Here is a 15,648-nt window from a genome sequence, read left to right as displayed (position 1 = left end):
TTTTTTTTCTGACTGGAATGCTAAATCGTTCAAAAGCGCGCGCTCTCAACTCGAGGGACGCGGCGATACATTGAAGAGCGTAGCTCGCGCGAGTAAACGCGAAACGAAATAGAAACAGAAAGTCAAAAGTTTGCGTCCATCTTGCGTCTGGCGTGCAGTTCCGTTTGACGTCGCTAGTAGTCGCAGCACAGGCAAATCGGAACGACGTCGTTCAACGCTAATTATACTCGAATTTATCACTGAATATCGATTTAATAATTAAAAGGAAGGTGTATATTCTTATATATCGATACTGGGTAGACGTCGGTAGCTTGAAGTAAACAAACAACAGTCCTTGCTCTGAAAAATACAAATGTACTCTTCCGGCCTCTAGATGGAGCTATTCAGTTTTCTGCATTCCTGAACTCCAGACTTGCGGCTTGCGCCTGAAAGAACATTCAGTTCAGGACAAAGTGTTCACTGAGTGAATTAGAGCAAAACAGAACTGTATTTGTCTGGCAACCTTTGGTCGGGCGAAGCCATTTTAGGTGTAATGCATATGGGAAATATTCAAGCCTAGTTTTAGAGGAATGCGTAGCCTGACACAAAACAGCAATGTTTAAAATGTTGAACTATGAATTGTCTAATTTTAGAGCAGAATTATATTAATATAAGGTCATGAAAACTGTGTATATTTAAATAATAATTGGGGGAAAAGTAACTCTTTATAAAATGGTTTCATTTGTTGATATTAATGCATTATGTATAATTCATGAACTAACAATAAACTATTCTTTTGACAGTGTTTATTAATTTAGGTTGTGTTAATTTAATGTCAGTTTATCAGAATTTAGGAATAAAACATTTAAATTGCTATTGAATGTTGCTCTTTCCCACCCAGAATAGTGTAATTACATAAACTAAGGACAGATCAGGTTAACCTGCCAAACCTTTTGATTGATTGAGAGCCAGATAAATGTGTGGTAGTAAAATATATACCTGTAGGCCTATACGCGAAGGAATATTTCTGATAATGTCAATTATGAAGAAATAGATTCCAGTCATATTTTCTCAAAAAAAGATTTTTTTTAATCTGTGAATCAAAACTTCACAAGTGAAAATACATGACATATGAAATAAATACCAAATGCAAGATCACCGATCAAACAAACAGCCACACAGACATATTGTCTTAAAAAGAACTATGCTTATCATTAGAAATTGTAAAAAGAAAACATTGCCAATGGTTTGCAGTCTTTCCACTTTCCCAGAAAGCAGACCATTCTCTATTCGTCTAATGACACGTCACAATTATTTTTTTCTGTTTATTTTGAAAACGGCTTTACAAGTCCATGATCCATGGCTCTAGACAGGCAGGCCCGAGCTGCGTTAATAGCATCCTGCTTCTTGGGGTTGTCCTCCAGTTTTGCCACATATGTCAGGATTTCCAGCAATTCACTTTCAATGAGCTTCTTGGCTAGTTCTTCATCAGCATCCAGCATGTTAAACACTGTCACAAGACCTCTGTGCTGAATTTCAGGGTTTTCATGGATACACAATCTCTGCAAGATCTCAAGCCACTGCCCAGTCTGTAGATAATAAAATAAATCATATTACAGTCTATCATCTTTGGTATGAGCATCTGATACCAACACTGTACCATTGTACCGCCACAATAATGGTAGATTGTAGTGGGATGTGAAGGCTGTTTAATGATACATACCACTTTAGTCATCTTAACAGCGAGTTTCTTCTGTGCGGCAGTGAGCATAGCCAGTGCGCCAGCAGCCGCCCTCTGAAGCTGCTCATCATCTTCACTACAGAGCAGGATTAGAAGCTTGAGTTTATCATTGCCATCTTGTAGATATCTGTCTTGAACCTGTCAAAATAATGAATCTGGTCAATATTTACATCCAAACGTACAAAAAAGGCTACATTTGATAAACATAATAATTTATTCTCAGTAGTAATTTCATACATCCTTGCAGCAAACCAGATTGCACATGCACTCTGTGGCGGCTTGTCTGATTTGATCATGTTCCTCAAACATATAGTTTTCGATCTCTGGAAGTGCTTTTTCTTTTAGGATTTTCACTCTGCGGAAAGAGAGATAAATAATTAGATTTGCATTTCCAGAATAGTTAAACATTTTAGGTTTATGGATTTGGTTGGGTGTAAATTAACATTTTCCCTATGGTGTGAGCATGGCTCTTGATTAGTTTTTTCTTGTTCAGTTTTATCTATCTATCTATCTATCTATCTATCTATCTATCTATCTATCTATCTATCTATCTATCTATCTATCTATCTATCTATCTATCTATCTATCTATCTATCTATCCATCCATCCATCCATCCATCCATCCATCCATCCATCCATCCATCCATCCATCCATCCATCCATTTGTGTAGTCACTCTGAGTAGGTACTTCTTTTGAGTAAGTAATTACTTCACAACCATTAAAATGCATGTTCTATATATGTATATATATATATGAATGTGTGCACTTGTTTAATAAATAAAAAGCTTCTGGTCAAAAATAAAATTGATCATGTTGTCATTATCATTAATATTACCTACCAGTGTCAATTGACCCTTCGCAGGGAGCTTGATTGACAGGTGGTCTGACCAATCATACTTCGCCATCCGCCATTTTGTCCGACAAAGCAGTCAGGGGAGTTAGTAGATTAACATGGGAGGATTTGAACTTGAAAAACGGAGTGTACTGACGCCTTTCTGCGGTTAAAACAACATCCCTTCTTATGTTCATTCATGTTTATTTTATGCTATAAATGAACTAGAAGGAAGAGATGATCGGTTCACGAACAGCTTTAACTGAGGCTCTACAGCGATCTGTCAGGCACATTAAAGAGCCACAAAACGGTATTTATTGTTAAAATTTATTTAAAAAAATTACCAAATTTGAAAGGTGAGACTTTGTTTAATATCAAAAGTAACCGAAAAGGAACCTGGTCTGTCCTGTCTGTCAGCACGTTGTCGGTGTGCTCTCTGCTCCGCGATGTATTTTTCACTGCCTGAGAACATGGTGTGGCGTGAGAGCGGTGTAGCTTGTCGGACATAGCGACAGTAACTAAGGTAATTTCCAAATCCCCTCCCATGGTCTTATGGAAGAGTGAAGTGTCCATTGGAAGCGCACTTCAGAATCTCGCCGGAAGTAGTTATTGTATAGTCAACATTTGAAGTGGATTAAAAAAAAGTTCATCAAAGTTGTCCTAAGACAAGAATGGATATTGTTTAAAATTCATGTATAACTTTGATGAAAGGTTTTGATCCACTTCAAATGTTGACTACTGTAATAGACCATATTTGCAGCATTTCATTAGAGCCTGCAGTTCCTCCATCAGCCCACCAGAAGGAACCCTCACTGAATTTCTATGAAGCCACTTCCTGTCCAGGTTGTAATGTATTTGTGAAGTCTTGTTAGTGTTTGGCTACAATTATTTTGCACCTTTTGTTCTGATGTCTTGTTATTTTGGTCTTTGTGATACTGCATTTTGTTTTTGTTTTGTTGGTTCTGAATACTGCCTTTCCTTAATTTCTGCATTTAATACTTAATGGTGGGGGTTTTGAACAAATCCCTAACAAAAATGTTTGACACTCACCGAAGTTTGTCGTTTAAGGCAGCAAGATTTGTAAGGCCCAGCAGAGCTTCAAAATTTTCCATACCATCTCGTTCTGTATTTAGCAAGGAAACCAGTGGTCGCACAACTTCATATATCTGTAATGGAACGAGTAGAAACATGGAAAATTAGATATTACATTTTATTTTAGATTTTTTTCATGCTCAGAAAAAATACTCTAAATATTTAAAGTAAGGTGTAATATCATGGTTTTCAATAATGTGTCGTGAAATGCAAACATTTATTTTAAGGTATCATTCCCCTTTAAGCTTTCCTGACAATGGTATTTTACCCATTCGTCTGACTTTAACATTGCTACAGATGTAAAAGGTTATCTTACCCTCTCGCCAGGAAAGGCGATTTCAGGTTTGGAGACGGCAGCGATCTTAGCCAGAGCATGGCTGGCCTTTATTTTTCCGTTGGCGGTTCCCTCCAGGGCTAATGGGATCAAAGCCTGTCGCACATAGTAGTGAATAGTTTTTATTTCTCAAAATATGAGATTCACAATGGGTTTGTATTTGCTTTGTGTGGTCTTTTACCTTTCCTCCACCGTGAGCTACAATTGTGCCACGATCTTTAATATCATTTGACAAGGCAAGAAACACTCTGGGTGGACAAAAATAGTAAGTGTATTAACTTCAGCAGCATAATAAACAATACATAATCAAAATACAAAAACAAGCGATATAGTACCAAAACATAACAAAATAAAAACTATTAAAGAGATCTTTACCTTGAAAGCATCTCTTTGGTTTGATCGGTCAGGATGGAATTATCTGCTTTGACCATGACAGCGATAGCTGATGTGACTCCCCCTTTCAATAGCCTTTTCACTCGCCTTTCAATAAAGTCCTTCTTATCCTAAAGCACAAGCAAAATGCTTTAAAATTAACTCAACTTGCAAGCAGTGACAGCACTGTGACACCATGTACTAACATTATTAAACATGCATATTTATGAGTATTTATTAGGAAACTAAATGTAATATTTGTACTTTTAAAGATTAATTTGCCACATCACAGGATTCTGTCTATGTTACCTTCGGGTGCTGCTCAGGGACGTGTTGTTTGGAGAACTTGGCCAGCTGCACCATCTCCGGGAGGATATCTTTCTTGTCATAGCTGTTGGTGCAGTTGACCAGGGTGCAGGCGACAGCATATAGGATGGTCTTATCTTTTGACTATGAGAGAAAATATATATATTGTACATTTGTACATACATGTAAATCTTCTCTATTAGGTTTGTTAGGTCTTTCACACACCTGGGCGAGTTCAAACATGGCCTTCATGGCTGCTTCGTCCTCAACAAAATCATCTTTTACATCAGCATCATTGGTAAGATAAGCCAAACCTTCAATGGCCCATTTCCTGGTGCGCACATCAAGTGTAGGGTTGCAGAGCCACCTGGAATAAACCAAATCTATAGTTGAAATGCAGTTTGACCCCATAACATCTGCATGGAGCAATTACAAACAAAACAAACGCTGAATAGGCATTGTTGACAATTTAACTGAGGGTGGTCGAATGTTAATGTATTTAATGAGTTTCGGACATCAGAAATGAAGTGTTTTCCATCTTAGTTTCAGTCTTTTTGGACTGGGGAGGAAGTTTTGAGTTCTGAAAGTTCACTACTGTTCAAAAGTTTGGTCGTTTTTTTAAATGTTTTTGATAGAAGTCTCTACTGCTCACCAAAGCTGCATTTATTTATTCAAAGAACAGTAGTATTGTGAAATAATTTCAAATAAAGGTTTTCTTTTTGAATATATTTTTTAAATGTAATTTATTTCTGTGATGGTAAAGCAGAATTTTCAGCATCATTACTCCAGTCTTCAGTCACATTATCCTTCAGAAAGGATTCAAATATGCTAATTTGGTGCTCCAGAAACATTTCTTATTATTATCAATGTTTAATATGCTTAATATGTTTGTGGAAACCATGATACAGTTTTGTTTTTTTCAGAATTCTTTGATGAATAGAAAGCATTCTTTTGAAATAGAAATCTTTTGTAACATTATACATTTATTACTGTCACTTTTGATTAATTGAATGCATCCTTGTTGAATAAATGTATTAATTTCTTTCAAAAACATCTTACTGACCCTAAAACTTTGAACGGTAGTGTATGTTTTCATAGTATATTAAACTACTATATTAAAAGATAAAGGTAAATGTAATGTCTCATAATAAATATGTCCTTTAAATTAAAGGTAGCTAGCGTTCTCACTTTCTGCACTGCTTGGCCAGTTTCTCAGTGGAACCCTCTGCAAATTGTCTCATGCTGTAATCATCTCCTCCAGCTGACCCCAGTTTACACAGACCCTGAGAAAGAAATTTATGTTACAAAATATATCAACTTCTCTCATTCAATCATTAATGAACACTGCAACAAACACAGATTGAATAGCATTACTGCATGCAATTTGCATACCACAAGGGCTCTGATCTTGATCTTCTCATTCTTAGTTTTCTTGTACATGTCCTTCAGCAGAGTTACTCCATTGCTGATAAAGAAGGAGGCTTTGCTGGTTTTGGTAGACGAGTGAATGAGGGCCTCCACTGCTACCAACTGGTCCACTTCACGCTCGGATCCACAAAGCGCCACCATCATCTCCATAACGCCCTGATGACCCGCAAGGGCGTTGCCCACATCAAACGGCCCTTGTAGAAGGCCTGACAAAGTATTGATGGCATGGATGTTTTTGTCCATGTCATGGGGGTCAAATTTGCTCCTGTTGATGAAAACCAGCAACATTTAAGTATAGTATATGTATAATTATATGTGCCACGATATATTAAGTTTTGTGGCAAAACGTACTTAATGTACTCATTACAGACATCTCTGAAGTTATCTCGCTCAGGGTCACAGCGCAAGTCATCATAGAGCTTGTTGAGGAGAACACTGGCAATCAGCTGTGTGTTTTCTGTCAGCTGCAACTGATCAGGAAGTTCAGGAACCTGACCGCAGACCTTCAGAATCTTCTTCAGGCCTTTTCAAGACAATTCCATTAAAAAACAACAACATTAAAACATGTAATCTCAGTACTTCCAATGAATTGAAAGAATAATTATTGTTTGGAGAGAAAATACAATGTGTAATTTCTTTCTTCATTCTAGTGGGTCTCAACCGTAACAATATTTGAAGGGCAGATTTTTTTTTTTTTTTTTGGTGAATCACTGGATTAGCAATAAGCCAACCATTAGCCTACCCAATACTTTTTGAGCCTGGCATAACTAGAAAAAATTATATTTTATTAAATGGAAATGGAGTTATAAGATTTTATAAATGTACATGACTTTCCCAGGTCAAAAAAACACTAGGCTTCTTCTTACATCCAGGTTTTTCAAGACAGTTGGAATCCTGGTTTTTAAAATAAAAAAAGCTAACACTTTAGTTTGGGGTTCAATTCTTACTATATTAATAAGGCATTAATATGTGCTTCAATAATAAACAGCCAATATCCTAGTAATATGACATGCAAGTTAATAGTGAGAATTGGACCCTAAACTAAAGCGTGAAAGAAAGAAAAAAACAGGTGTTGAGGGGGTTAAGTAAAATGAAAAACTGGTTTCACAGACATGGTTTTGATTGAGCCAGGATTAGGCCTTAGTTCAATTAGGACATTTTATTAGGTTTTATAAACATGCCGTAGAAAAAACATTACTGATGTGCATCTTGAGACAAAACAATGGCAGTGATATATTTTAAGATGTTAGTGCAAGTTGCTTTCAGTTAAAACAGCTCAAACATGCATTTTAGTCTGGGACTAGGCTTAAACCTTGTTTGTGAAGGTTGTAGGTTGAGAACCACTGTACAATACTCATGAAACGTACCGTGGTCAATGGTGAAAAGACACTTGGAGTTATCAGTGTCTTTTTTGTCTTTTCTTGGCACATTCCTGGTCAGGAGGTTCAGAGCCTGGTCTCGGCCGTGTCCAGACACCTTCTTGCTTGCGATCATCTCCAACAAGGCAACAAGGATATCCTTCAAGTCCCTACTGGTGTCTGCCAGTCATCGGACAAAAGCAGTTCGCACTTTTAACACTCAATAGTCTATTGCAAATTGGTTCAAATTATCACAATCTGCAGCAGTGCTCTTCTGAATGCTAATTTTCTCAGCTGTCCTCTCTTACCAAGTACGAGGGCCTCTTCTTTGCCGTAATTTCTCTTGTCTCCTCCAGCAAGCGAGTCATTGACACACTGGAACAGGTTTGCAGTTGCCAGCGCAATCTCCTCGTTGTCCACAGCCATGATGCTGCACAGTTTGCTAATTCCCACCATGTGGATGATGGCAGTTGCCTTTAAAACCCAAACACATTATTAATAAACATTTATCAATAAATGGCCACGAACACAGAAAATTGTACCAAGAGGACTGACATTGCCTTTAAGACCCCATTAAATAAAATGGGTTTTTAATTATCTTTATTGTATTCCTTATTATTTATATATTCTTTTGTTGTATTTATTGCACAAACTTTTAGTCTGTATTTTTTCCAGTAAAAATAAAATCAAGAAAAAATTATTAAATACAGTACAGGTATATATATAATAAAAAAATGTATTATGTCAGGGCTCAACGCTAGGGATTTTTTTCTACTGACCAAATCAGGACAGTGGATTAAATTTGTACTTTCCCCGCCAACATTTTCAAAATCAAATGTAAAATAACTGCATAGTCTTCACTGTATAAATTCAATATATACTAACACTTATTAAAGTTGCAAAAATTATTCAGTCAAGAGCAATGAGTGATTTTTTCCCCTGTCCTTTGTTTGATAAACATTAAAAACACTGCAGGAATATTATGCTAATGCTGGATCCAATACAGTGTTACAAATGTGTTTTATTTCTCAGCTGTTTAGGTTCACTTAAGACAAAACCGACTGTGTTCAAAAGTATATTCGTCAAACTTTTTTTTACATAATGTGTGATTTTTTTCTTCCATTCAAGCGCAAGACGCACTTGCACGGTCTTTGGATGTGTGCTTACTCAAAACTTCTCACACAGTGTGTAAGTACCGAATTGAGTTCTCTTTCGCATCTTCATGCGCTTTAATATAAAAATGAATCTTTATTGTATTCCTTATTATTTATCTATATTCTTATATTGTATTATTTATTGCATTCATTTGCAAAACATTTTAGACAGCATTTATTTATTTCTTGTTTTTAAGAAAAACTTTTTATATAAATATAATTTTATATAATACTTAATTACTATGTTAATTTATTATATTATTCATGTTTTGGTTTAATAATTAATGCATTCAGAAAGTATGTTAATTGAAGGATATTTTTCTTACCCCTAAGAATAAAATAATCAAATTAGTTTTGACAAATAGTTTTTCCCCTCACATAAATGTTATATTTATGCCTAAATATAAGAAGAAGAAAAAAAATCTTATTTTAATATAAAATACAACATAAAAAATAATTCTGCTATGATTATAATAATGAAATAATGACTCTGTTCCTCACCCTTGCTCTGTGGCCTGTGCACATTCCTGACAGGGTCCGGATGGCAGCCAGAATCATCTCAGGGTTTCCTGTGTCAATCAGCTGCACAAGTAAAGGCACGCCGTTTTCCTGGAATATTCTCTCTGCTCCTGCGTCGTCTCTGGCCAGGACAATCAGGTTGTTGGCAGCCTAGTGGACCCAACAAACATGTAGTTCAGTTTAACTGAGAGATATGTTACTGCAAATTACATTCATTTAGGTTTGCTTTACTGTTTTTAAGCTACAAGGGAACAGAGTTCTAGGAAACTGTTCAAACCTTTTCTCTCTTTTCCTTATCTGATTCTTCTGAAAATAGGATGTCAAACATGTTCTGCACTCTGGAGTCAGTTGAGAAGGACGTTTTCAGCTGTGGGGAAAATCAGATATGCTCCTTAGAAACTCAGATGTTCGTTACGTGAACTCAAAAGCATTTTGACAGAAGCGATCCTCACCTTCTGTTGGATCTCAGCTCCGAGTCTTCTGAGGGTCTCGAGGAAGGTCTTGTTTTTAGGCTCAATGGTTGCACATCTCTGAACGTCCTTAAAGGCCATGTCCAGTTTGCCAAGCTTCTCGAGTGCTTGGCATCTTCTGTACAGAGCCTTGATGTCCGCAGCATCCACATCGATTGCTGCAGTTGTATAAAAGAAACAGATTAGCATTCATAAGTAATTTTTTAATGGAGCAAGAGAAACATGTTTAAGATGTTTGATGGTATACTTGAAAAATCAGAGCTGAAAACTTTTTTTTTTTTTAAAGAATGAATTAGCAAATCATACCTTTAGTGGCGTCTGATGCTGCATTGTTATAATTTTCCTGGAAAACAAGATATCAAGTGAAAATTATGCAGAAATAGTTGATGGTGCATTCAACTCATGTCGGAAAGACCGTATTTATGAGTTGAATGCCACCAAGAAACATGTCAGTGAGAAACATGGCGGAATACCATGGACAATACTTATAGGTAGCCTATTTAACAGTGACATTGTCAGGCTTTTTATTTACAACAAAATAAGCTAATATAACAATATAATATGCAATGATAGAGTTGATACAGTGGCTTCCTAAATAAAAATTAAAAAACACAACTGTAGCACATTCAAATTTCTAGAGGTAGACATTTTTATATTTTTGTGTAGTTGATTAAAGTGAGATTTTCCCCAAAAATTTAATTCTGTCATCATTTACTCACCCTCATGAGTGAAGACTTTCATTCATCTTTGGAACACAAATGAAGATCTTTTGATGAAATCGGAAAGCTTTCTATCCCTCCATTGACAGCTACACAACTGACACTTTGACGCTATGTTTTAGTTTTACGATCTCTTTATGAACTTTTTGAAGTGTCAAAGTGTCAGTTGCTGTCTATGGAGGGACAGAAAGCTCTCCGATTTCAACAAAAAGATCTATACTTATGTTCCGGAGTTGAACGAAAGTCTGACGGGTTTGGAATGACATGAGGGTGAATAATTAATGACACAATTCTCTTTTTTTGGGTAAACAAACCCTTTAAGAGAAGGTACACCAACATCTTGCTCCCAAGAAAGTGACTTGAACGCACCTGACGTAGTAAACAAAACTTCCCAACTCGGAAATACGATCTTCCCAGGAGGAATTAAATGCACTACTAGGTTCATAATGTGTACAGGATGTAAACTCTTACCTTTTTCAGGAAACAGGCTGATCTGTTCCTGTAGATGACCGCTAGCGTTTTCTTGTCTTTGCAGGCCTTTATGGCTTTAGTGTAGCTCTCAATGGCTTTGTCGATTTCTCCAGCCTGGAAGTGCTTGTTACCCTCATCCTTTAACTGGACTGGATCTCCAATTTCTCCCATCTATCAGAGAATGTTACAATTTTATTGTTGCATATTGTTCACATGCAACCCTTTCCTGTATACAGTCAAATTCACGTGTTACATTTAAAATGAATTTGATATAACTTTTAGACAATATACTTGCACACAACGTTAAAAATAGCAGCATTTGTCTTTTAAAAAACAATCAAATAATAATTATTATTATCATCATATATATACTGTATATATTTTTAAATAAGCAAAAAATAGTATGTAACATATACAGTACATTAATTATGTTGTGTAGGAGAGTTTTTTGTTTAGATTTCTGCCTCAGTGCATGAGAAAAAAACACATTTTGAGAAAAAAATCTTTAAGATATATATTGTAATTCAAATCTACAGACACACATGTACATAGATAAAGTGCAAAAGAAAATAAATAAACACAAACACTTAAAAGTGTATTTTGGAAATTGTCTTTCCACTAGTCTGAAAACACATTATGAAAAGGCAAATAGCCCCAAATCTCAAAGTTGACCAGTGCATGAAAAAACAATGTTTTTGCCTTTAGTGTCTTACAAACCTTCAATTCAAACACATTCCTTGTAACATTTAAATTTCGCACATCAAAACATGTTCAAACTTACCATTTAGGTGCCAATTTTCTCAAGCAAGTGGTCAAGCACATGTTATCTCTGACTTTAACTGTCTGACCCTCTCAAGCCTTATTTGGGCAACAGTGTGGCCTCATAAGAGATCCTACCTCAACAATACTGAACGCAGTGAATGGCAACTTCTGTTTTCTATAAATTAGACATATTCCCCATTCTGTCTCTTATGACTACAGATTATGCATGTGATTATAAGTACGTACCGTCATTGAAGATAATTCTGCTTCGTCGTGAGAGGAAAATCTGTTCTGTGTCAAAGTGTAGTTTCTTGTCTTTTGGGTTTATCAGTTGTAACGCCCTCCAATGGTCTCTTATATATCTATGTTGCACATGGGGGGCACATACCCAGGATAACGGATGGATCCATTTCATTGTGAGGGGTGACACGGTCTTCATCCACCCCACCTGGTGACACAAATGCATTATGCATCTTATCAGTCACAACCTGAGATCACATCTTTCATAGTTATTCCCTATTCCACATCATGCTGTCATTTATTCCTGTTATGGTTGATTAGTTTTAATTTTCAGATATATGGTCACCCCTTATATCAGTGAAATGGCCTGTCTCTGATATGGTCTATTTAGGGAGAGGGTATGACAGCTGAGAAATCAGTAGCAAATGTCCAGAGCCACCCGATGGGAGGGGGTGTCTCTCAACAGCTGGTGTGCTGGAGGTCTGACTGGTACTTTCTAGAATGGAAGGACTCTCCAACAGAAAGAACTGGGGGAAGGTGTTACGCTCATAACAAAACATCCTGCAACCTGGTGAGAAACACTATTGTGGGATGCATTTATAGAGTCAAGACATGCCCTCTGTGAACATGCTGACTGACAACTTCTTAACAAATATTTCAAGGGTTTTTTTTTAAATATGAAGGAAGAACAAAACACTTAAGTTAAGGTATCTGAGAAAATGATTTGGCCAACAATGGCAAACTACAGTTTTTATTTTACTATGCCAAAAAAAAAAAAGAGCAAAGAAAAAAAAAATCTCACAGGCAAAAGCATACACTATACAACATAATATTTTGTTGGTTCTCTCCTGATTTTGCTTGTGTTCATATTTTCTTTGTATGACAACCAGGCAAAAAATGATGTCCACACAATTCTTCACAATGTTTCATTGTGTTATCACAAATAAAACAATTGACTCAAAGCACAACTATGCAAATTGCTTACAAAATCTTAAAAAAAACTATTTATAACATTTGGGGGAAAAAAGGGTGAATATATATATATATATATATATATATATATATATATATATACACACACGCATATATTGAATTTGTTTGTTTTGCTTTTTATAGAAGCTTTTTATACAATTTATATTTTAACTTTACCTCTCTGAATACATCACCAATATATTCATGGTTATAAAGACATTAAATCACTACACATGCCCTGTTGTCACCATGTATACTGTAGTCTGTACATAAAAAGCAATTAAAGATGAGATCATTTCAGTGACAATGCTGATTTTGACATCTAAGTGAACAGGGTGGCAATATAATGTTAATAATATACAGTATACACTACTGTTTGAGTAACATTTTTATAAAGAAATAAATGTATACTTTTCTTCAGAAAGCACACGTTAAATTGACCAGAAACAAAATCACAGTTTCCACAAAAGTGTGAAGCAGTACAACTGTTTTCAACATTGATAATTTAAAGGAATGTTTCTTGAACAGCAAATCCACATACGAATGATTTCTGAAGGATCATGTGACACTGAAGACTAGAGTAATGATATAATAAATAAAATATATTAAAATACAAAAACAGTTATTTTAAACTGTAATATTATTTAACAATATTACTGTTTTTACTGTATTTTTGATCAAATAAATTCAGCCTTAGTGAAGCATGAGACTTCTTTCAAAAACTTCTGAACGACAGTGTATACGTTGTACATTTAACAGCACATTTTACAACACAATTTAATGGAAGTGAAATGTATACATATTTTAACGAAATGGAATAGATTTGGGTGGCTCGCCAATAGATTTCTCTAATGCATAAGCTTGATCAGAGCTCTTGTGTGCAGAATAATGTATTGAAGGTAGTGGTGTAGCACAGGTCTTCAGCAGCGATGTCAGCGTGTCGGCCTTCAAAAAATATTAACCCAAAGATCTGACTGTGGAACAAAACTTTATACCAGCTAATTTGCATACAAAGGAGATCCCAGTGACATCCTGAGGGAAACATACAGCCTCACAGGAAGAACTTTCCCACAAACACCCTGGGATAACCTAACTAATGGATGTGTTTTATGATATATACAAAATACATCAGGCTATAAATATTTGAAACACATAATCTTTCAATTATTTACTCAAAAAACCCATGAAAATCCAATTAAGTTGGGTATCCAACACTGTAAATCGACCAAGTAAAACTGGTTATCGGCACGTCCCGATAATCTCAAAATGGCCAAATATTGGTCAACATGAAATTCAGACCAACACAATGTTCATTTATAATAATGATTTAATAAATTATGGCCTCAAAACAAACAAAGGTGCAATAATAATATTCAAAAGACAATTCTGACATGGCATTTAAAATCAGAAGCGCACTAGCATAACATCAAGCAATCATTTGGACGCCTCTAGGAAAAGGATCTCCTGAGAGAATGTGTATGCGTGTATGAAACTCACCCGATCCCAACATGAAAGACTGACTTCTAATCCGCATTTTAGCACATAAAAACATTCTGGCATCTGGATAGATGTAAATGATACACTGCTGATGCGAGTCCCACTCTTGATTATCAGGAGCTTATGTACCAGCATAAATCTGAGAATGACTGAAGTTACACTCCTACATTTACAGTACGTCACACACATCTGTGCTCATAAGAGATGTCTGAGAACTAAAGTCACACTTCCATTTGTTTCCTAGAAACTGTGTGTTTCCTTGGAAATAAAACATCAGGATTATTACTCCAGTGAGGAGAACTACCATAACACACACTTGTATAATGTATGAAAAATTGCACATTTAAAAAGATCTGAACAGCTCTGTTAGCTAGAGTTTGAATTGCATCTAGATCACTAAAGACTAGATCCTTTAAGAGGTAAAGAGGATAGCTGATAGAAACCATCTTTGCATATCAGAGGAGTGTATTTATTGCATGTCTATGAAACAACGAATGACGTCACGTCTGTCTTCAGTCTCTGACCCCGTGCAGAGCTGCTGTTTGAATCTGTAGTTCTTTCGCTGCTAAGAAGCTCAGGGCTACAAAAGCACAATCTGCATTTGGCTGCATGTCCATCTTATAGCCACAGTCCCTTCAAACAGTCCAAGGAAATGTTTAGCATTGGGATTAGATATACAGATGTCTTTTTGTAGTTGTTGTATTGGCGAAAGTCAGCACTTTCTTCTTCTGACTTCTTTTATTTGTTTGGCAGCAGGGGGCGCTCTTGGCACGTGAGGACCCAGAGGTGATGGGGAGGAGAGATGAAGAAACATCTCATTTTGCTCCTCACTGGAAAGATGATCAACAACATAATCAAAAGTTTATAACAGTTACAATTTATTAGTGGCAGTATAACTTTTAAAATATATGATTTTTTTTTCAAATAATTAGATAATGTAATATAATGTAAAAAAATATAAATAATCTGATATAATATTATTGTTATATACTGATATATATATATATATATATATATATATACATATAATATTTAAACCATTGTAATCATTTATAAATAATATTTATAAATATCATACATTTCTGAAAGTTTTTATTTATTAAAAAAATATATATTATTTGTTAATTTATTACTCATATTATTATAAAATACTGGAAAGATGATCAACAACATGATAAAAGTTTGATCATATCAGTTACAAGTTATACATTTCATAATATTATATTTAAAATATATATTTTTAAATAGTAACAAAATACATTTTTTTAATATAATATAAATAATTATAATAATTAATCTGATATTTATAATTTTTTTGAATATAATATAATAATCGCACGCACACACACACACACACACACACACACACACACACACACACATTAATATATCAATTTCAAT

General features: G+C 35.3%; 2 protein-coding genes across 4 annotated transcripts in view; both read right to left on the bottom strand.

Moving 5' to 3' along the window:
• Nucleotides 1–1,041: 1,041 nt before the first annotated feature.
• Nucleotides 1,042–11,922, bottom strand: unc45b (unc-45 myosin chaperone B). Its single transcript, XM_079638638.1, has 20 exons — nt 11,785–11,922; nt 10,777–10,947; nt 9,893–9,929; nt 9,569–9,744; nt 9,394–9,483; nt 9,099–9,266; nt 7,752–7,917; nt 7,453–7,623; nt 6,437–6,608; nt 6,050–6,350; nt 5,846–5,940; nt 4,883–5,024; nt 4,661–4,801; nt 4,355–4,482; nt 4,161–4,227; nt 3,962–4,075; nt 3,604–3,719; nt 1,958–2,075; nt 1,703–1,858; nt 1,042–1,568 (listed from the first exon to the last, which is right to left on the bottom strand). Exons 1-20 carry the CDS (start codon nt 11,788–11,790, stop codon nt 1,305–1,307), a joined length of 2,799 nt encoding a protein of 932 aa, XP_079494764.1. The 5' UTR covers nt 11,791–11,922; the 3' UTR covers nt 1,042–1,304.
• A 2,772-nt stretch (nt 11,923–14,694) lies between these two features.
• pip5k1bb (phosphatidylinositol-4-phosphate 5-kinase, type I, beta b) overlaps nt 14,695–15,648 on the bottom strand; it is a 44,634-nt gene continuing 43,680 nt past the window's right edge. For all 3 annotated transcript variants that reach the window (XR_013800424.1, XM_079637175.1, XM_079637176.1), the window contains one exon: nt 14,695–15,077. Coding sequence is in view for 2 of the 3 variants with exons in the window: in XM_079637175.1 (XP_079493301.1) it covers nt 15,075–15,077 (3 nt within the window). In the remaining variant the exon portion in view is untranslated. The remainder of the gene's footprint in view (nt 15,078–15,648) is intronic.

Source organism: Phoxinus phoxinus, assembly GCF_949152265.1.
Source record: "Phoxinus phoxinus genome assembly, chromosome: 15".
Lineage (NCBI taxonomy): Eukaryota > Metazoa > Chordata > Actinopteri > Cypriniformes > Leuciscidae > Phoxinus > Phoxinus phoxinus.
This window is presented reverse-complemented; position numbering and strand designations above follow the sequence as displayed.